At 51.8% G+C, this 22325-nt stretch overlaps 2 protein-coding genes across 4 annotated transcripts in view; one reads left to right on the forward strand and one right to left on the reverse strand.

Moving 5' to 3' along the window:
• Positions 1–7210, forward strand: part of GRPEL1 (GrpE like 1, mitochondrial) — a 10129-nt gene extending 2919 nt beyond the window's left edge. The window contains exons 2-4 of the mRNA XM_025386309.1: positions 1585–1747; positions 3342–3423; positions 4894–7210. Of these exons, the coding sequence (XP_025242094.1) occupies positions 1585–1747; positions 3342–3423; positions 4894–5240 (592 nt within the window). The 3' untranslated portion in view covers positions 5241–7210. The remainder of the gene's footprint in view (positions 1–1584; positions 1748–3341; positions 3424–4893) is intronic.
• A 940-nt stretch (positions 7211–8150) lies between these two features.
• TADA2B (transcriptional adaptor 2B) lies at positions 8151–22319 on the reverse strand. 3 transcript variants are annotated; one of them, XM_025384898.1, is made up of 2 exons: positions 22001–22319; positions 8151–12055 (listed from the first exon to the last, which is right to left on the reverse strand). In XM_025384898.1, the coding sequence occupies exons 1-2, from the start codon at positions 22268–22270 to the stop codon at positions 11063–11065; spliced, it is 1263 nt and encodes a 420-aa protein (XP_025240683.1). In that variant the 5' UTR covers positions 22271–22319; the 3' UTR covers positions 8151–11062. The 3 variants fall into 3 exon arrangements, with proteins under 3 accessions (XP_025240683.1, XP_025240685.1, XP_025240684.1); XM_025384900.1 differs by having other exon boundaries at positions 22226–22309; XM_025384899.1 differs by lacking the exon at positions 22001–22319 and adding an exon at positions 12630–13704.
• Between the last annotated feature and the right edge of the window lie 6 nt (positions 22320–22325).

The following is a 22325-nucleotide window of genomic DNA, read 5'->3' on the forward strand; positions in this document are numbered from 1 at the left end:
TTTTTTGAGACGGAGTCTCGCTCTGTCGCCCAGGCTGGAGTGCAGTGGCGCGATCTCGGCTCACTGCAAGCTCCGCCTCCCGGGTTCAGGCCATTCTCCCGCCTCAGCCTCCCGAGTAGCTGGGACTACAGGCGCCCACAACCGCGCCCGGCTAATTTTTTGTATTTTTAGTAGAGACGAGGTTTCACCGTGGTCTCGATCTCCTGACCTTGTGATCCGCCCGCCTCGGCCTCCCAAAGTGCTGGGATTACAGGCGTGAGCCACCGCGCCCGGCCTTGTGTAACTCTTAGACGGAATTTTCCTCTTGTTGCCCAGACTGGAGTGCAGTGACGAGATCTCGGCTCACCGCAACCTCCGCCTCCCGGCTTCAAACGATTCTCCTGCTTCAGCCTCCCAAGTAGCTGGGATTACAGGCATGCACCACTATGCCCGGCTAATTTTGTATTTTTAGTAGAGACGGGGTTTCTCCATGTTGGTCAGGCTGGTCTCGAACTCCTGACCTCAGGTGATCCACCTGCTTTGGCCTCCCAAAGTGCTGGGATTACAGGCGTGAGCCACCGAGCCTGTCTTAATCACTTTTAAATCCCAAATTACAGTTCTTTGTGTTTAGATACCTTCTTTTTTGCAAGATATCTGCTGGGTCTATCTTTGTTACCAGGATCAGCAATAGGCCGGCCTCACTCTAGTAGTAGCTATTCCATAAGTAGGTGGTTAGGTCTGGGCAGACTGTCTCAGTCACCTTAGAATGGAAAGAGAAGGAGGTTAGTACTATTGTGTACCAACTACTGTAACTTGGCACATTGACATGTAAGTTTAGGCATGTACTACAGAAGATCTTATAAAAATAAAAAAAGACAGGCACAGTGGCTCATGCCTGTAATCCCAGCACTCTGGGAGACTGAGGGGGGAGGATCACTTGAGCCCAGGAGTTCGGGGTTACAGTGAGTTATGATTGTACCACCGTACTCTAGCTTGGGTGACAGCGAGACCCTGTCTCTAAAAATACATAAGAGAGGCCAGGCGCGGGGGCTCACTCCTGTAATCCTAGCACTTTGGGAGGACAAGGCGGGCAGATCACTTAAGGTCAGGAGTACAAGACCAGCCTGGCCAACATAGTGAAACCCCATCTCTACTAAAAATACAAAAAATTAGCCGGGTGTGGTGACGAGCGACTATAGTCCCAGCTACTCAGGCGGTTGAGGTGGGAGTATCCCTTGAACCCAAGAGACAGAGGTTGCAGTCTGGATGACAGCAAGACTCTCTCTCTCCAAAAAAAAATATACATATAGAGAGAGAGAGAGAGACAGAGACAGCAACCCTGTCTCTCAGATATATATATATATGTGTTTATCTTAGATCTAATAAAGGCACACTGTATATGACTTATAGCTTTTATATTTACTATTTACTAGTATAGCTTCTATATGTCAAGTATAGTGTGCCTTTATTAGATCTAAGAGAAATGTTTTCTCCCCAAGTAATAGTAAAGAGTTTGAAGCTATTTTAAGTTTCTAAAATCATACGTCTGACCTCAATAAACACAGAAACAAAGTGTTCGTTTCTCGTGTGTGGACTTCCCTGCAGGCCATCTCCCCGCTTGTTGTGCACAGCCACGAAACAAAAGAACAGTGGCCAGAACCTGGAAGAGGACATGGGTCAGAGTGAACAGAAGGCAGATCCTCCTGCTACAGAGAAGAGCCTCCTGGAAGAGAAGGTTAAGTTGGAGGAGCAGCTGAAGGAGACTGTGGTGAGGACTGTCAGGCTCCTGTGGGAGTGGGCTTGGCTGAACTGTTTCTCTCCTGGGCCACATAAAGGGTTCCAGGCTTCATTGGTGACAGACTAAAGCCAGAGTTAAGCCGTTGTCCACGGCCTGCAGTGGGCCCAGGTGGCAAGTTACTGCCAAAGCAAAGACTAGAACCCAAATCCCATGTGGCTGTGGTTCTGGCAAGAGAATGAACTTTACATGCTATTATTTGTCATTGAATTAAAACTTAAAATCATCTTTACAAATGAGGAATGCTCAGTATGGTTGTTTAGGTTGGGACTTAGGAGAGGAAGCAGAAAATTTCAAGTACCGGAGTTGGAAGCCGGAGTATGGTTTTATGTCATGCTCTCATAGGCAGGTAGGTTTGTGAACTAGGAACATGAATTATTACTCCATGTGAAAACACATGGGTGGCACAAATCAAGTTCTTTAAGGATTTGAGAATGATGACAAACCCTGAGTGCTGGCACCATTCCAAACCCGTTACATATGTTAATCCTGGCTGCCAGGTGCAGAGCCGGGACTTGAACCAGGACCATCTAGACTTGGAGCTCTTACTCCTTGCCACTGCACGGTGATTGAAGACTGAAAATGGATGCAGTCTAGAGGCCCCCACAGAGCAATTTAGTAAATGTTAAAAAGAGAAAAGCTAGCTGGGCGCAGTGGCTTACCCCTCTGATAGCACTTTGGAAGGTTGAGGCAAGAGGATTGCTTGAGCCCAGGTGTTCAAGACCAGCCTGGGCAACATAGTGAGACTCCATCTCTAAAAAAATAAAATAAAAATTAGCTGGGCGTGGTAGTGCACTCCTGTAGTCCCAGCAACCCAGGTGGCTGAGGTGGGAGAATTGCTTGAGCCCAGGAGGTTGAGGCTGCAGTGAGCCGAGATTACACCACTTCACTCCAGCCTGGTCAATAGCACAATACCCTGTCTCAAAAAAAAAAAAAAAAAAAAAAAAGAGAAAAGCTCAGATGAGTGAGCTTACAGGAAGATGGTGAGACATGAGGAATATACTAGAACTCAGATGATGATTACACAAAGAGTGTTTGAACTGAGCCACCTCTGGGTAACATTGAACATAGCGAAAGATCCTGAGTGCAGCTTTTATTAAGCTTTCGTTAAGCTACCCTCCTTAGTCATATTTCAAAGGCAGTGATATTACTTCTGTTTTGACTTGCAGTTAGTTACACAGCCATTTTCCAGTCAAGCTCGCTTTCCTATGACTTTGTTCCATATTAATATAAATCTCCCAGCCGGGCGCAGTGGCTCACACCTGTAATCCCAGCACTTTGGGAGGCTGAGTCGGGCAGATCACAAGGTCAGGAGATGAAAACCATCCTGGCTAACACGGTGAAACCCCGTCTTTACTAAAAATACAAAAAATTAGCCGGGCATGGTGGCGGGCACCTGTAGTCCCAGCTACTTGGGAGGCTGAGGCAGGAGAATGGCATGAACCCGGGAAGCAGAGCTTGCAGTGAGCCGAGATCACACCACTGCACTCCAACCTGGGCGACAGACAGCAAGACTCCGTCTCAAAAAAAAATTAAAAAATATTTAAAAATATTTTTTTTATTTTAGGAAAAATATAAACGAGCTTTGGCAGACACTGAGAACTTGCGGCAGAGGAGCCAGAAATTGGTGGAGGAGGCAAAATTATATGGTACGTTCAACATAACATGGTGTTGATTCTGAAAAGAAGATAATGGGGTGGGGAAGGGGAAGGCCATGCATATGGAAGTGTCAGAGAGCAAGGCTGTGGGGCGGGGGGCCCAGCAGTTGCATCCCCTGCATTTTTTTTTTTTATGATGGCCCAACAGCAAAGGTGTCTGGAGGAGCAGAAATAAGTAGCTGTGACTAGCATGAAGAATTGTAAATAGGTGTGTCCTGCCCCACACAGAGACCTCGGTGGGAACCTGCAGTAGGTCAGCCTCTGATGCCCATCCCCTTAGCCCTCCGGAAGTAACACTGGCATCACTTCAGAACTCCCAGCGTGCTATATGCATTGCCACCTTTGGATGTTTTTGTCACTGTTCTTCCCATTTTTACAGTTGAGATCATTGCGGTTTAGTCACCTGCCCCACATCACAAAGCTGGTACATAACCCAGGCTCCCAACTCCACAGGCTGGTGTTTGAGTGCTGGCTGCGGGTCTCTGCGTGACAGTGGGTATTAGAGGTGCAGAACCTAAGGCTCAGTGGAGGGTAAAAGGCCTGCCCCGGGTCAGACAGGGTGAGAGGCTACGTGGAAACTAAGAACCAGAGTCTGTGCCGCGTTCACAGAGATTGAAGCGCTCCTTGAAACACTTTTTTCCTGGATGCTGTGGCCTGTTTCTTGGTATTCTGCCTCTCTTTGTGGTAATGTGCTTTGTTGGTTCTTACCCTTTCTGACCTGTAAATATCTGGGCTCTTGGGACTCAGTACCAGGCCTAGGTTCTCTCCCCTTGCTGTGCTCCCTGGGTGACTTACACACTCTTATGGGCTTAATGGCATCCACACACAAGTCTCAGCTTCAAACTCGGATCTTCTGAGTTCCAGTCCTCTATATCTTACTGCTTACTTGACATCTGGGCTTGGATGTCTCAAGGGTATTTTCCCCCCTTTCTTCACATTTTAGTAAATTCTAAATTTAGTAAATTCTGGGTCTCATCCCACAAATAGCTTTTGAGGGTTTTGTGTTGTTGAAGTTACTGAGCTATTGGAATTCTGAGGCAACTGATTTGACAAGTTATTAAATAGCCTTGGCCGGGCGTGGTGGCTCAAGCCTGTAATCCCAGCACTTTGGGAGGCCAAGATGGGCGGATCACGAGGTCAGGAGATCGAGACCATCCTGGCTAACACGGTGAAACCCCGTCTCTACTAAAAAATACAAAAATCTAGCCGGGCGAGGTGGCGGGCGCCTGTAGTCCCGGCTACTCGGGAGGCTGAGGCAGGAGAATGGCGTGAACCCAGGAGGCGGAGCTTGCATTGAGCTGAGATCGCGCCACTGCACTCCAGCCCGGGCGACAGAGCCAGACTCCGCCTCAAAAAAAAAAAAAAAAAAAAAAAATAGCCTCCACATCAGGTCAGCAGTGCTCAGGTTGGAATTGCCCTGTGCAGTTGGTATGGAGTGCAAATGATCTTCTTTAACTTCAGGCATTCAAGCCTTCTGCAAGGACTTGTTGGAGGTGGCAGACGTTCTGGAGAAGGCAACACAGTGTGTTCCTAAAGAAGAAATTAAAGACGATAACCCTCACCTGAAGAACCTCTATGAGGGGCTGGTCATGACTGAAGTCCAGATCCAGAAGGTGTTCACAAAGCACGGCTTGCTCAGGTTGAACCCTGTCGGAGCCAAGTTCGACCCTTATGAACATGAAGCCTTGTTCCACACGCCCGTTGAGGGGAAGGAGCCGGGCACAGTGGCCCTAGTTAGCAAAGTGGGGTACAAGCTGCATGGGCGCACTCTGAGACCCGCCCTGGTGGGGGTGGTGAAGGAAGCTTAGCTGCTATTGATGGGGTGGGTGTTTTTAAACTCACTTGCTGTAACTCTTAAGGCTGGTTCATTGTGTCTCATCTTTGAGTACATGTGACCTTTTCCCAAACCTTGTTGGAAACCTTAAGTAACCAGTGGCTAAACAGAAAATGAAGCGGGTTGCATAACTGCGTTAATGAACTGTAATTCGGGAGTCTGTTCCCTTTTAGTGCCACGCGTTGAATAGTTCCACATACTTAGAAGAGCTCAGCGGGCTCTGCCAGGTCTCCTGAGCATCATGAGTAATGTGTCTGCTCAGACTCTGCTGACACCAAAGTATTTTAAACAAATAAAAGGTCTTGGGGAATTCTGTTTGGCTACCTGGACGCGCCAGTCTGCACCATGTGTCCCTGCAGCTCACTGCGGCGCATGAGTGACTGGCATATTTAGCCCATCACATTTCATTCGCTGAAGGAAAGGCAAGAGTTGAAACATTTTCCATACAAAAAATGATCTTTATGAAGAACATAGTGAGTTCGTTTGTCATCAGTCAACAGCGGCTGAAACTGACCACTGAGAAATGGGCGTGGGCACTGACAATTCTCAGCACCATTATTTGGCCAGGAATTGAGTTTGGCTTGGCAAAGGTCCTTTTACCCTGTTCTGTTCATCTAAATGCAGACATATTTAAATCATATTCAACTAGTTACTAACGACCTCAAGGTATATTCCCTGGCAAAATGGACTTTCTCAAAATAGGACTGCACGCTTGGTGTACTTTAAATGTTAATGTTTAATTTAAAAATTTTATTTAAGAGGATTAAAGCCCTAATGTTTATTTTCCTACTTTCTGATAACAATTTTGTGTCCACTTGTGGAGATCCTTGCCACTGAGGCAAGCATGGCTTAGCCTTCCCATTCTCTGCTCCAGCCCTGAAGCTGTCAGCTTGACATGTGCGTGCGTGCACACTCACGTACACACATGCACACACTTCTGCACGGAAAGGGAGAGCCACACTCGCCCAGTGCAGCTGCAGCCTGGCATGGTAAGAATATGAAACACCTAGGAGCCACAGCAAGGGCACAGGATTTGCAAAATCGTCTTGCGAAAGGACTGTGTTCCTCATTTGCATGGTCATCTAGGGCTTAGAAAAAGGCTGAATGATTGGAGTCTCTTATGAAAAAGAAAAGAACCTTTCACTGCCTTTGCTTCTAGAATTGAAGATACTGGTGAAAGCCATTTGCTGCCTAGAAAAGATGGGGCACAGTTTATTTCACTTCTAATTTTAAAAGATGCAGGTAATGGTCCCATAATACTTCAGCCTGGGATACCATTCCCAACATGTTCCACCTTTAAGATGCCTTCAATTAATGTGGTCAGAAACAACTAAAGGCAGCATGTATACTGGAGAAAACATGACTGGGAGCTCCAGCGCTGCCTGTGTGCACGCTGTGGGGTTGTGAGTGCATCATCACCCCTGGAGCTCCAGAGTAAAATGGAGGCTAAGAAAAGTAATTATCAACTCATTTCTGTGAATATTTGCAGTCTCCTCCCTTCTCAGCTAGAGCTGCAGTTGCTAAAAAGCACTTAACTCATAACCTAGAGGCAATATAGCTTCATATGGTAAAATATTTTTTATAGTAACCTTCAGGCATCCACAGTCAAACGGTAAGTTGGGTATCATCTGAAATGCTTAGAACCAGAATTGTTTCAAACTTGGGGGGTTTTGGATTTTGGAATATAGTCAAGCATGGCTTAACCACAGGGATGTGTTCTGAGAAATAAGTCATCAGGCAGTTTCTTCCTGTGAACACCATGTGTACCTACATGTACCTAAAAAACACAGGTGGTGTAGCCTACTCCACACCTAGGCTATATGGTGTAGCCTGTTGCTCCTAAATTGGAAAGCAGTTACTGTACTGATACTGTAGGCATCTGTTAACACAATGGAATCTGTGTATCTGAACATAACATACTAAAGGTACCGTGAGAACAGTGTTGTAATATGTGGCCCCTCACTGACTGAAACGAGATTCTCTGCTTGACTACTTGCATTATACTTGCTAGTTAAGTGTCCCCAATCCCGAAATCCAAAATGCTGGAAATGAGCATCTCCTTTGAGTGTCACGTAGGCACTCAGAAAGTTTCCGATTCCGCAGCATTTCAGATTCAGGGATACTCACCCTGTAACAGGAAAATGTCTTTTAATTTTGTATATATTTACAGTAGAAATTAGATTTGTTCAGCTACATTCTAGTAGTTACTGGATTTAGCATAACTGCAGCATGAGTCAAGTGTGTGTGTGGACATTCAAAACCAGAACTGGAAGTCTCAGAGGCATCTGCAAGTCAGTCTGGATTCCTGAACGACTCGGACCCATTTGGCTTTCTCTGGCTGTACTGCTGCTTTGAGGGAGGAGAGCAACTGGCACGAAGGAGTTTCTGCTTAAGAGAAAGCAATTTTAGGTCGGGTGCAGTGGCTCACGCCTGTAATCCCAGCACATTGGGAGGCCGAGGTGGGTGAATCGCCTGAGGTCAGGAGTTTAAGACCAGCCTGGCCAACATGGTGAAAAACCATCTCTACTAAAAATACAAAAAATTAGCTGGGCGTGGTGGTGGGTGCCTGTTAATCCCAGCTACTTGGGAGGCTGAGGCAAGAAGAATCGCTTGAATCCAGGAGGCAGAGGTTGCAGTGAGCCAAGATTGTGCCATTGAACTCCAGCCTGAACAACAAGCATGACACTCTGTCTCAAAAAAAGAAAAAAGACAAAGCAACTTTAATCTTCTGGAGGAAAAACAGGTTTGATACAAAGTACCAAACTTTGAAGTATGTCATGTGACAATCTGTATCTGTTTGAACTGTGGCTCACCCCTAGCTCTGTGTGGCTCAGAGAAGACATCTGACTTCAGAACCAGAGGTAAGAAGCAAGCGGTGACACTCTTTTGTTCTCAACGTGTTTAATATGGAAAAAGGTCATCAAAACGGTAGGCAGGGTTGCTGTTTTTAATACATTCTTGGGATGTTGGCCATTCAGACAGCATTATTTAAAATAGGTGAGTTATCCAACTTTTTTGACTCAAAGATAGTTTGCTTAAAAATTTTTTTTTTTTTTTTTTTGGAGACGGAGTCTCGCTGTCACCAGGCTGGAGTGTAAGTGGTGCGATCTCAGCTCACTGCAACCTCTGCCTCCTGGGTTCAAGCAATTCTCCTACCTCAGCCTCCCAAGTAGCTTGGACTACAGGCATGCACCACCACACCCAGCTAATTTTTGTATTTTTAGTAGAGACAGGATTTCACCATGTTGGCCAGGATGGTCTTGATCTCTTCACCTTGTGATCAGCTCGCCTCGGCCTCCCAAAGTGCTGGGACTACAGGTGTGAGCCACCGCGCCTGGCCTAGATTTTAACAAGGCCTAATTCCATGAGATTATGCTGGCTAATGTATCATGAGAATTAAATATAAAAACGTGGAGGCTCTGAGCTGCCAACAGAGGTAAGGACTACCATGATGGGAACAGTCGATGGGCTAAGAGGCAGCCTAATCACAACATTACCATTCCCTTGTGACAAAGGGTTATTACTTTAACATAAATTAATTATACATTCATTATGGTGTTTTAAAACAGTCAAGCCTAAATAAATTCTTCATACCATCAAAAAGATATACATACTAAAAACCTGCTTAAGCACAAAGTTTTTCATTTGACAGCTCTTGGCCTGGGCCATACACATTAACAGGGATCTTCTGCTTCTTCAAGCTTAATATAATAAGTCTGGCAATCATTTTATATAAAAATAAGATTAAATTTAAAACCTCACCAAACTAGGATCCTGGCATTGTAGAAAATCAGGGAGACACCAGAACAGCTAAAACCCATGGTTCCCAAGCAAGCTTCCATCCAGTCACCTGGAGGGCTTGTGAAAACCGCTTGCTGCACCCCGCCGCACACCACTTTGATGCAGGAGGCCAGGTGGGGCCTGTGCATCTGCATTCTAACAGATTCCTAGGGGATGCTGCTGCTGGGCCAGGAACCCCACTTTGAGGACCACTGGGGCTAAGACAACCGTAAAAACGTAGCACCATCTCCATCACTGTTCAGTGGTAGACAGCATCAGCTTTCTGTCATCCGCATTTATTCTGCAGGGGACAGTGTGGAGGTGGCCCTCATGATACCACTGCTCAGTACTTTATTGTCAAAAGAGAAGTTCTGGGCTTAGCTAAAAGAGCACTTCTCTGTCAGCATGCAGTATAGTTTACAACTAAAGCCATATACAATATATTTGAAATGTTTTATTTAATGCTGAAAATTTTACCCTAAGGGACAGAAGGATGTGTAAAAAGAAAGGAAAAGGCACAGTAATTAAGTCATCCTTAGAAATGATGAGGTTTTCTTTCTTTCAAATAACTTCACTTTAATGTAACTTCAAGCCCAAACATTCTGGGAGGTAAACAGTCTCTTGGTACCTATGGGGCCCGAGAGGCAAGTCAACCTCCTTGAAGAATGGAGCGCTGGAGTCTGAGCACTCCACAGACTCTTTTTAAAGCAGGGTCTTGGACCGGAGAACCCTGAGCAGCTGGAAGACAAAAGACTTCCTCAAGTTTCCGGAGGAAGGTACCGTGGACATCCTTGAAAGAGGGCCCCAGAGAAAAACTTGTAGGCAGGGCTGTGAAGAAGCCATTTCTGAGTCTGATTCAAGACAGTGAACAGGGAGCAGCTTGAAGCTCAGGGACACCACCCGGGCTCCCTCGTGCTCAGCCAGAACCACCGCCAACCAACCGGTCAGACGGCTCTAGCCTGGCTAGTCTGAGGCCTCAGCTGGCACGGGCCTGGCGACACTCTTAAAGATGCCTAGCCAGGTGGGCATGCTCACATTTTCAGTGGAAAGGTATTTGCAACTGAAGAAAATCCTGAGGAAGCTGACGCCAGGATTCAGAACTCTCAGCCTTGAACTTTTTACAATGGGTTCTTCCAAGTGAAATGCACTGCACATCTAACAGCAGCACCGAGCAGCCCCAGGAAAAGGGTTGAGAGGGCCTGGCGGTCCACACGTGTCCTACGTCCCTCCCACTAACGTGCTTTCCCATTCGTGGGGACGTGGCCACTATGGGAGCCTGCCCAAGGGGCACGGCTCTACCCAAAGTGAACCAGCAGGCTCTGGCTGTATTCGAATGAGGTGCAGGGTCAGCTGTGGGGTTTGGGAACTGCAGGCTGAAACTGCTGCCGCGGGTGAAATGGAAGGTCATCTGGTTGCTGTGTTCAACAGATTCCTCTTCAGTTCCCAACAAAATGCCAGCCTATTGTCCTCTGGCCTGATTTTCCTCATCTGCTACAAGGCGGAGGAGTCTGGGCCCAAGCTGCCCCATGTAAAGTGCCGCGTGCCCGGGGCTGCGCTGGGGTCAGCTGTGGGCAGCGTGGGCTCAGAAAAGAGGAGCCTGCAGGCAGCCCCGCCTGAGAAGAGCTTGCATCACCAGGAAATAGCTGGTGGCTTGTCGGTCCAGCAGGAAAACACTGCTCCTGTCACCCACAATAGCTTTTGTACCAAAGGGAAGAACACTCAAAAGGAAATTATCCAATCTCACAATAAGCTCCGAACTGAACAGGTAAAGGCAGAGCATCATCTCAGTGTACGACTTGCAGAACTAAGTTAAAATAGACACGTTTGCCTCCCCCATGATCCAATGTAAGATTGTTACTATTGCTGCTTTCAGAGGACCATGAAAAGAATTTGTCTTAAAAAAAGGAACTCCATTTGTTTAAAAAAGAGCAACAATGGGGAAGCGGCTCCCCTCCACCAAGTCTTTTGGCTGGTGCGCCGTCTGAGCATCACTCTGGCTTTCAAAGCGTCTCAGCTTCAAGACGCGTCCCTGGAGATCCAGCCGCTTTCTGTGAGGAAGTTCAAAATCCTTTTCTTTAGGACTTTGTCCAGGTAGCTAGGAAGGCGGCTTTTCGAGGGGATTCCTTGCCGCTTCTGGAGGTGGTCTTTAATTATAATAGTCTTCACAGTCACGTAGCGGGCCGGACTCAAGTTTAAAGAGCTGCAGAGCACCTTCTCGCGATCCGACAGGAGCTCGAAGCCCGGAAGGTTCTCAATGGCAGCGAACTCGCCGTCTTTGCCGTCCTCCTTTCCCCGTTTGGAGCCCGCTAGGTTTTTGTTCTCCTTCCTCTTCTCCCGTTTATGCCGCGCTGCCTCGTACTCTGCCGACTCTTCCATCTTGGTGATCCCGTTTCGCCGGTACCGCTGCAGTTCCCGGATCTTCGCCCGGAGCATTTTTTCTTTGTGCATGTTTTCGAAAAGGTCATCAAACTCCTTGCATGACATGAACTGGTACAGCGGCCTCAGCTTCAGGCGCAGCTCCTTCTCCTCCTTGGTGATCTTGCGCTTCAGCGCCTTCTCCTTCTCCTTCTTGTCCTTCCCCAGGAAGGCTGGCACTAGATTGTAGTCACGGGCGATGTTCTTCCGCCGCTGTCTCTCTTTCAGCTTCCGCACGTACATGTCCACGTGGGCGCGCTTCAGCTCGATCTCCACGTCGTCGTCGTCGTAGTTAACAGAGAGCCCGCTAATGAGCGTCTCGGCATCCTGGTCATATTCGATCTCGTAGTCGTCCCGCAGCGGCATGTAGCCCAGCTGCTGCTGCTCGGCCACGGAGATGTCCAGTGGCGGCAGCGGGGTGGTGAGGCTGGGTGAGAGGGGGCCTCCGCTGGGACAGGTGTGGTCTGTCACACGGTTGGGGATGGTGTCAGGGATGCAGGCCTTCCCCAGGTTCCCGTGGATGTACATGCTCACGTAATGCTCCATCACCTCTTGGGGAGTCCGGGAAGCACCGACGTGTGCAGCCATATCTTCCTACGATGACAAAGGGCAGAGGTTACTCCCAGCGTCAGGGTGTCAGATTTAGGTTCTGCACAGATTCTCTTCACGTTTTTACAAAGGTTGACCTAGAGTACTTCCTACAGCACCGTTACCCACCCTCCCCAAAGGCATTTGGTCACACACACTCTCATGAGCTGGGCTCAGGGGAGAGATGACAATGTTGGAAGCAACACACGTTGTTTCTAAACATGAAGAAGTGAAGACCCAGAGAGGCACAAGCTGGCACAAGGTCTTGGGGTGAGCTGGTGGCAGAGCTGAGGCCAGAACCCCTGGCTGAGGTCTGGACTTTGTTCTCATTCCCCACCTGGGACCAGAGGAGCACACCTGGTGCTGCCATTTTGCACCGCCCTAAACCCTGGACTCAGGGGCTGTGGATCTGAATGTCCCAGGACACAGCTGGGCAGGCCAGGGAATGCTGAACTCGCCTCATTCAGACTAGAAAACGGGCTTGTCCCAGGGTGTGAGGCCAGGCCAAGTCCACGGCACTGCAGGAGGGGACCCAGTTCTACCATGTTGCCGCCTCCTGGAATAGAAAGGGCCAGGACACTTCTGTGACACTTGTCCTGGCCGCACACCCATCCTGGCCTTCATGCCCGGGGGGCTGGCATGGCCCTTTCCTAGGCAGTGACTGTAGATGATGGGCCTGTGGCTCCTCAAGGGAGCAGGCCTTCATTTCTAGCACCTTCCACAGTTAGCAGCTGGCTGGGAGTCTGCCACCGGCTGAAAGCATTCATCATTCCTACAAGAGGGTAACCCATAAATATAAGGTTTAATGGGAGGAAACTGTATAACTCCCTCAATCTTTTCCTTCTGCCGAGAGGCCTCTTCCTCAAAGTCAACCGCTAAAGCCACTTCAGAAAGTAACTGCCCAAAATGCGCACTCATTCCCTGGCCACCGCCTCTCAGCCACCCAGCCCCCACCTGCCTCTGCCCGCCTGGGTGTGGAACCAGCGCTGTAGCGCTGCCTGCAGCACAGCCAGAGGCCCAGCTGGAACCAGAGGGACCCGCGCCCCACCAGGCTGATGACTATGAGCTGGAGTCAGGGAGAGAAGTGCTCTGGGCTCCAGGAACGGACCCCACAGCTGGGGCTTCCTCTGGCACACGTGCCTGGAGACCTCCCCCTGCCACCTTGGGGCCAGGAATGCCCAGGACTGTGACTACAGAAGGCAATGCCAAAACTCAACTGTGGGGCCTCTCTGAGAATCATAAAGTAAAAATATTCAAGCTAAATGTTGATTGTGCTCTTAGAGGGCACTGACTGCTTCTTTTAGAAACATCACTGTTTGCAGCAAATCTGTTCACTTTCTTTCCCCAGGAGGCATTTGGCCTAAAACAAAACACAAAACCAAGTCACAACTATCTCCAGCACCTGCTGCCACTCTGTGGGACCCAGGCTGGTCACTGCCCATCTCTGAGCTCCAGGTGTGTCACTACCAGAAGAGGGGACATGTGCAGCCCCACGCACCTCACATGGGTGAGAAAAGGCTTCGGGGCCAGAGTGGGCCCCACGTGGCGAGCGCGAGTCCCCTCTCATGGAGCAGCCGGGGCAGAGGCCACTGGGAGCTCGTGCTCTTCCCCCACAACCTTGGGGCCAGGGAGCCCCAGGATCCGCAGTGACCTCTGAAACAGGTAACTACCAGCCATGTCCACCTAATGGAAAAACAGTCCCTAACGCCCGCCCTTTAGGAAGGAAAGGGTCCTGTTGGGTGGAAACCCTGGGTGACCATCCTGGGGTGCCTGTAGGGTGGGAATTTCCATCCCAACGTCTCACGTCTGTGCTTCCACCCCCCCAGGCAGGCAGCAGGGGCAGAGCCGACCTTGGCCTGTGCAGCTTCTCCAGCCCTCAGCACCAGCTCCTGTCCCAGGCTGCGGAGGGGCTGCTGCGTACACAGCCAAGTCAAGACGCCAGTTTCCAGGAGGCTCCGATGGCTGCTGCACCAGGTTCCCAGGCACGTGAGGCTGGGTGTCCCCTTGCCCCAGAGGCTCTGTGGTGCCAGGCTGCTTACCCAAGGTCACAAGGTGAGCCAGTGGGGCCCCCTGGCATTGGCCCTGGTCTCTCCAGCCAGTGAGACCAGCAGGAAGAGGCCTGCAGACTTCTCACTTGCAGAGATGTTTGTAAAATATCTTACTTACTTGGCAAATTTTCAAGTTAGCACCACTAGGTCAGCCTCCAAAATCCTTCAGAAATCTGGAAGTCTGGGAGCACAAACCCATCAGCGTCAGCCGGACTCCTGAGTGTGCCCCGCGGGGTCTGCAGCTGTCCCTGGCTCCTGCCTCCCACCTCTCAGGAGCTTCCCAGCACCCAGCCAGACATTGCAGGCCTGGCAGCGCCCACCCTGCTGGAGGTGTCCTTTGCTCCTCGTGCCCAGACTCAGGGCCGGGGCCCACCTGGTAGGGCGGTGAGGAGGCAGGTGCGGCCACAGCGTGTGCTCCATCTCAGCAGCTTTCCCCAGCACTGGATGCTGTCAGCTTCCCTCCCACAACTTCCCTTTATCCCTCAAGACCAGGCCGCCGGGTCCAGGAAGCCTTCAGTGACCCCCAGGGCCAGGCTCAACTGTTCCATCGCTTGCGGTCCCTCTCAGCTTGTTTCCTGACCTGCCATCCCTCCTTTTGCAGGTTTTACCAATACAGTTCAAAACAACAACAGATAACTCCATCTACGCCCATCATCCCACTCAGTCCTGCGTTTCCCACAGAGGAGAAGTGTTGTTACTGCCCTATGGTTTTCAGATAAGGAAAGTAAACCTGAGGGTGAGCCCCCGCCAAGGGCACGAGGCCAGTGAACGCTGAGCCACTTCAACACCAGGCAATGTGGCTGGGAGCATACACCCGTCACCACGCGCCCCCCACCATCCCGCGATGCAGCGCACACCACAAGGGGCTCCTAGCCGCTTCCTGATGTTGTGGTAAGAGGCAGAGCAAAGCCGGACCACTGGGCTTCTGCTCTTCTTTCTGGAACAAGCATGCTGGAGAGGTGCCACAGCTCAGGCTGACCCTGCCCCCGTGATGTGCAGTGAAGCTTAGGCCTTTGCACCCGGCGTCGTGCCCGAGGCTGCCAGCCCTGCAGGCTCCGGAGCATCTCCTGTCCCAGGCGATGCTGCGAAGCCCTGTGGCCCTGCTGTCCCTTGGTGGCCCCACTGCTGTCCTTTCCTCACCCCCATCTGGTCTGTGAAGGACGAGGCAGAGGACAGCTCATCCCTGCCCCAGGCTGGGCTTCCCCCGGTGGTTTAGGGCCACGCGTTGTCTCCAAAGGGAGGCGCAGCTCCAGCTCCTTTTGCTCCAAATGAAGAAGCTCAAAAAGCCAGGAAGGCTCAGTTCCCCAGGAAGCTGGGTGTAAGGGAGCGGGTCCCACCAGGGAAGGGCATTGCATTCTGTGGGCAGAGCTCTTAAGGAGCAGCTGGGTACACTGGTGGCCCCTGCAGGGCCAGGAGGAAATGGAATCCGTGGGACAGGGGACTGAACCATGTCCTAAAGGACAGGAGGGAACAGAGCAAGGTAAGAAACACACCAGCCACAGGCCGCAGGTGGCAGCGCAGGAGGGCTCCAAGCCAAGCCCATGCATGCATTTCCCATCTGCACAAGTCAGAGAGCCCTGACATGTCACCTGCCTGGCCATTCCACAGAAGCGTGCAGACATGGGAGGGCCCCACCTGCCACCCGGGCCATCAGCCCCTCTTAGGAGCTCCATGCCCCACGGGCTCCAGGCTGACTAGGCTGTCCTCATCACCTTCCACAGCAAAGTCACTCCAGCACCTCCAGTCTCAGCTCAGCCTCAGACACTGGGCCGACGACTAGGGCCACCTGCAGCTGGCGGCAGGACAGAGCGGCCGGGCAAAGGTAGGCGTGGATGCCAACAGCCCTTGGGGCTGGCACACCAACTCAGTCACAGCCATGTGGTGGCCCCTGGCTCCTCCCTCTTCTAGCCTTGTCTGTCACATTTAGAGAGATGACTTGAGGACACCGGGTCCCCCTGTCTCTTCCCCTTCCCTCCTCCCTGCTCCAGCAGCTCAACTCTCAGCACAAGCATCCCTCTGATGCCGGAGGCGGGGGACTCACTGGCTTTGCAGCCTGTGCTTCCAGGTGTCAGACCTTTCGGAGACCCCACTGTCCCTGGCCACTGCCCCCAGCCTGTTCCAGTGGGAAGCCCTGTAAGCCTCAGTTCTAGGTCTCTCTGAACTCAGAGACCTCAGTGACTTAGAGTTGTCTTTGGCCCTCAAGGTGACTGACACCTTCAGGTCAGATAAGGCTACCTGTGACAGAGATTTCGAAAGTGGCATTCCTCACTGTGGCAAACAGCAGGGTGGTTCCTCAAAGAGCACACACAAGGCCAGGCGTGGGGGCTTAGCCTAACCCCAGCACTTTGGGGGGCTGAGGCAGGAGGATCACTTGAGCCCAGAAGTTCATGACCAGCCTGAAAAACATGGCAAGACCCTGTCTCTACAAATAATTTAAAAATTAGGAGGGTGTGGTGATACATGACTGTAGTCCCAGCTACTTGAGAGGCTGAGGTAGGAGGATCGCTTGAGCCCAGGAGATGGAGGCTACAGTGAGCAATGATTGTGCCACTGCACTCCAGCCTGGGTGATAGAGCAAAACCCTAAAAAAAAAAAAAAAAATTACACACAGAACCTAATCTAGCAATTCCACTTTTATTTACCCAGAAGAACTGAGAGCAGGATCTTGAAGAGATCCCTGAACACCATGTTCATAGCAGCCTTATTCACATTCGCCAAGAGGTGGAGGCAACCGAATGTCCATCACAGATACGTAGATAAACACAATATGCCACAGAGATGACAATGGATTGTTCAGCCATGAGAGCAAGGCCATGCCAATACATGCCACAACACAGATGATCCTTGAGGACATGAGGCAAAGTGAAATATGCCAGTCGGAAAAGGACAAATCCTGCAGGATCCACTTATGTGAGGTCCCTAGTGCCACAGACGGGAAGTAGAATGGGGGTGCCAGGGGCTGGGGAAGGGGGAGGGGGAGTGAGTGTTGAATGGGGACAGAGTTTGAGTCTGGCAAGATGAGAAAGTTCTGGAGGTGGCTGGTGGTGATGGCTGCACAACACTGTGAGTGGACTTAATGCTTCCAGACCTGAACACTTAAAAAGGGTTAAAATGGTAAATTTTATGTTACACATATTGTACCACAATAAAAATCAATATATTTTTAAATAATTTTGAAGTTTTATAAAGTGACATGTCTTACCACTCTACCCCAGTGGTTCTTAAAGTGAGGTCCCACAGTGGCCGCATCAGCAGCACCTACAAGGTTGTTAGAAATGCAGATTCTAAGCCCCACCCCTGACTCAGCAGCTTGGGAGGTGGGGGTGACTCATGTGAGCCAGGCCTCCTGGGTGTCCCGCTGCGGGCTGGAGTTGGAGATCCCCTCTGCGCGCCCTGCCCCTCCCAGCCACTCTCCCATCCGGGCTCTCCCTCCCGCTCCCGCCATCCTTAATGGCGATCCCTGGAACCCCAGCAGGACGCTCAGGCTGGGGCTGACGCACAGTGGAGCCTTCTGCCCTGTAGGGGAAGGTAAGGTCCCCCTTCCCATGGTTCCCAACCGCACCTCACAGCTCCCTGGGGTTCTTTTCATCCATCCAAATTTCTAGACCTCGGCCTCAGAGGTGACAATCCCGCAGATCTAGGGGGATCCCTGGGAATCCTAGTGGATCCTGCAGCACAGCTGGTGAACAATGAAACGGATGGTTCTAGGCATGCAGTCAGAAGCCTTGGGTTGAAATTCCATGTTCCCACATCACCCACAGTTGTTTCCTCGTTTGTAAAAGCGGGGAGCACCTGTCTTGGGGATTACGGGACGGGGAGATGGTGAGGGGTGCGTGTCAAAGCACCTGCTCAGGGCCTGGCACTGGCAAGCAGCCACTGGGTGATCACAGAGCCTGAGCCGGCTTCAAACCCCAGTAACGCTCTCGCACCTGGCACCCAGGGCTTTTCACCAGCTTCCTCCATCACCCCAAGCTGGCTTTTGCCTGGCCCTGAATACACCAGATTCTTAAAACACAAAACCCTTCCTTCAACCACACTCTCCTCTAACTGCACAGCCATCTTATGTGCTTCCCTCCGCAGGACATCCTGAGGCCCACTTGCCCACACAGCACCTGCCAGGTGAAGCAGCCGTCTTCCTCCTAGCCTGTTCTCACCACAGGGGCTGGTCTGTACCAGGCCCCGAGGCAGTGCTAACTGAATGAATGAGTGAGAGAATGAATGCACGCACAAGGCAGTGATCATCGATGTGTCTGGCCTTCTCCCGCCTCCTGGGTGTCCATCATCATCTCAAAGGGTGCAGTTCTACTCAGGACACCCCACCTGGCTCCAGGAAGGAGCCTGAGTGTTGATGTGTGTGCACGAGGCCTTCCATGGTTCACAGAGAACTTCACACACTCATGTGATTCAAAACCACAAGGGCCAGCTTGAACCCCACTTCGCCACCAAAGCCCTCCTGACCACCACCTGCAGAGGTGCACTGGCCCTCCTCAAGCTCCTCAGTGTCAGTCCAATTTCTTTGGCAACCAATCAACAGCTTCGGCTCCTCTGCCATAGCTGCGACCTGCCCTCAGCTGTCACCTGTGTTTGTGTCTGTGTTCCTCCAGCAGGGCCTGCACCCTCTAACTCTTGGAATCCTGCACAGAACCATCTAGAGACGCCAAACCCCGCTGATCTGACTCTGGGTCACTGCTTGCCAACTCTTTCCCATTGTCGCCAAGGTCCTTTAACCTGTTCTCTCTGCCCCTCACTATGAAACACACACGGCAGCACATAGGTTGTCCCTAAGCCCCCAGCTGTCACTGTAAACCCTGCTCAGCTACATCCTGTCCCCTTCAGGCCCCAGCCCCCAGCCCTGGTACAAAGTGTGACCACAAAGCTGCCAGGTTTGGCCACAACTCACCCTCTCCCATGAATCCCACATGCAGTAGTACAACCCCCAGGCCAGGTGTCACCAATTGACATCTGAAAGTAGAACTCAACAAGTCTCAACTTTCTTTACATCACTGTCTCCAGCCCCGACACCATCTCCTTCCACACTCACAGTCGCAGCCCAGGAGCCCAGGCCCTGCCCCCACACTAATCTCCAGTGAATCAGGTCAAGCCCTTCCACTCCATCCACTCCTGCGGTGGCACCGACGGCCTCCCAGCCTGTGACCCACATTGCCTAATGCTCTCACCCATGGGTTAGGGCCCAGGCTTTGGAATCACACAGGCCGGCATTCATTCGTGGCTCTATCACATGAATGCCATGGAATCCCTGACAAGGCGCTTAGTTTCTTAGAGCTGCTGTTCTTCAACTGTAAGAATAAGAACCCAACCCCCAGGGCTGCTAGGAAGATCCCACAAGACACGTATGGGAAGAGCCTGGCCCAGAGCGGACAGAGGCAGTGGGACACGCCAGCTCTGTGCACATAGCTGGATACATGCTCAGAAGAGCACCGCCCATCTCAGAGCTGCAGAACAGCCTCAGAGGAAGAAAAATAAAGTCCCAGGGGTTAGCACAACGAGGCTCTGCCAGGGAGATGGCAGCATGACTGAATACTGGTACCTCACCACTCCGGGGGAGGGGGCGGGGTCACGGGCCAGCGCACCCCCTGTGCCCTGGCTGCAATGCAGGCTCTCAGGCCTCGCCGTGGCCTGGCGCTGGTGCCATGGGAGAGCGCCCTGACCGCAGCCTGGCCAGGCCCCCTGTGCACCAAGCCCAAGCCCAAGCCCCATGCCCTTCCTCTCCTGGCTCTGTCTCCTCTAACAGCTGAGTCAGCATCTGCATTTTCACCAGCTCCCCAGGTGGTCTGTGTGCACATTAGTTCGGAAAGTATTGTTTTAGAAGACAGGCCTCTCCACTTCTAGCCTGGTTTCTTCCAAAACCAAATACATGTTTTTGTTCCCCAGGTATTGTGTTCTGTGTATTTTCCACAGTGCCGCAGGGAAGGCAGTGCAGACAGTGTAGTTAAGAGTACAGGCTCTGAAGTCAAACTGGTCCATCCAAAGCCAACTGCCAAGGGCTGTCGGGAAAATGTCCTGAGATACGCACAGATATGCCAGCAAGGCTCTGTGCCTCCTTAGCTGCTAACATAGAGATAATTGCTGGGATGGTGAAGGGAAGAGCCCTTTGAGGCACTGATATGTAAGTGGAAAGATCGATCCTGGGCCATGATTTTGGGGGAGAGCACTCTAGGCAGAAGAAATATAAAACGATCAAGGGAGGTAACAGATGAGATCTCATTGCTCAACACTTCTAAGGCCGCCTTAACTGAAGTAAAAGCCACTGAGGCCGGTGTGAGGCGCTCTGTGCTTCCAAAGCTCGCTCTGGTTATGGTGTGTGGAATGGGGGAATGGGGTGCAGGGGGAATAACGAACAAGGAGGTTTCCAAAGTGGTCAAGGCAAGAAGTAAACATCAGCCGGGACTACGGCTGTAAGAAGTAGTTTGTTCTGGATGTACTGTGAGGAGACAGCTGATAAACTGGATCAGGAACTTAGTGGAACAAGGAACTAAGGAGTAAGTCAAGAGGACACTGAGAGGCAGATAGGACAGGGAGGTGGCTGGACATGGATGGCTGTTGCTAGGGAGGAGCTCTGGGCCCAGGACCAAGTCAGTACCACACTTTAAGCTTCCTGAATGGAGGGATAAAGGCTTCTCTTTCCTTCAGAGTCCTCCGCCACTGTAGAATCTGCACGGAACACAAGCTCAGTGCATATCCACAAACTGCATGGAAGGACAAGATGGGCCAGAGTTTCTGAAAAATGGCGATCCCAATGCTGGTGGCCATTAGGTAAGGATTTGTAAAGGACCATCTTCTCTAAGGAGCTGGGAGGAGAATCAAGATTCCAGGGCTTCAGAATGGGTATATGAGGCGGTCCTGAGACTCTTTCAGGAAAGGAAAGCAAAAGGCAATCAAAGCAGCCCAGGCAGGACTGCTGGAGACGTGGCAGCAGATGGACGCTGTTCCGAGAAGCAGGCACCTGGTGTAGCAGGGGAAGACTCTGCAAAGCTAAGGGCGCTGGGGTGTCTCACTCCCCTCCTTCTCAGGGTGCCTGGGGATGGCCACATGCCTTTGGTGGTTAGGAGTGGGAATACGGCTAGAGATTTTCTCCTTTCTAACACGGATGCAAGCTTCCAGAGTGAAAGGAGAGCTGAGAAACCGCCCAGAGAGAACAACCATGTTCCTCTCTCAAGGACAGAACCTAGCACACGATGTTGCTAGCGTAAGTGGATCCAGTCCAGCTCTCACCGCTCCCCACACAGAGCTGTCTCTACAAAAACCTCAAACGTAAAGAGAGCAAAACCCAAGCCCCAGGCCTCCCAGGCCAGGCCTCTTTGTTCATTCTTTACTGACCACTCGCACAATGTCGTGGGTTGTGGAGACCCAAGCATTAACCAGGCACGCTACCCACAAAGAATCTGTGCACTGGCACACCACACAGGGCACATGCATACAATGACAGAAAGCAAACTGGGCCGCCCCAGAGACCCCGACAAGCCGCAGGGCGCCCACCGTTCTCCCTCCCTGGTGCTTCCCACCGCTTTCTGTCGAGTCTGTGGGCCTGCCTGACTCCACGAACTCAGGTAAGGCACCGCGTCTTGCCCAACGTCTGCACTCCGCAAACGTTGCGGAGGCGTCCCTGAAGGTGAGGGAAATGGCTCTGCTGTCAGAAACCAGCGTTCAAAGCCCCACTTGGCCCCGTCTCGGCTATGTGACCTTGGGCGCGTCACAGCCTCTCTGAGCATAGGTTCCGACAGGTGCCCGACTATAAACCGGCAGCGTCGCCCTCCCCACCTCCGGGGCCTTCCGGGGTGCCGAGCGGAGCGAGCAGGTCCAGTGCTGCCTGCGCGCCCGATACAGGAGAGGCGCGGGCCTTCCTGTGCCCTAGCCGGGACCCGGCCCCTGTCGCGCTGCTCACCCAGTTTCCGAAGCCGAACTGCTCGATGGCGTCCAGCAGCAGCTGCTCCTCGCGACTGGTCCAGCCGCCCTCGGCCTCGGGCCCCCAGAGCGTGAAGCGCCCGCCGTCCACCAGCTGGTAGCCGTGGTAGCGGCGGTGGTGGCCGATCTCGGCGCCGGCCGAAAAGCACTCGGGGCACAGCTCGATGTCCTGGCACTCGGTGCAGCGGAAGCGCAGCGGGCTCACCTCGGCCAGGCAGTACACGCAGTACTTCTTCCCCAGCTCCGCCATCTTCCCCCGCTCGCCGCCCGCCGCCCGGCCCGCCGCAGCCGCCGCGCCCCCGGCC

This window comes from Theropithecus gelada, chromosome 5 (assembly GCF_003255815.1).
Source record: "Theropithecus gelada isolate Dixy chromosome 5, Tgel_1.0, whole genome shotgun sequence".
Taxonomy (NCBI): domain Eukaryota; kingdom Metazoa; phylum Chordata; class Mammalia; order Primates; family Cercopithecidae; genus Theropithecus; species Theropithecus gelada.

What these genes read in the sequence shown, in the direction of transcription:
- TADA2B (XM_025384898.1), bottom strand. Translation starts at nt 22,270, where the DNA reads ATGGCGGAGCTGGGGAAGAAGTACTGCGTGTACTGCCTGGCCGAGGTG. An exon ending in AGTTCGGCTTCGGAAACTGG is followed by an intron (nt 12,056 to 22,000) that starts GTGAGCAGCGCG and finishes TTGTCATCGTAG; the next exon opens with GAAGATATGGCTGCACACGT.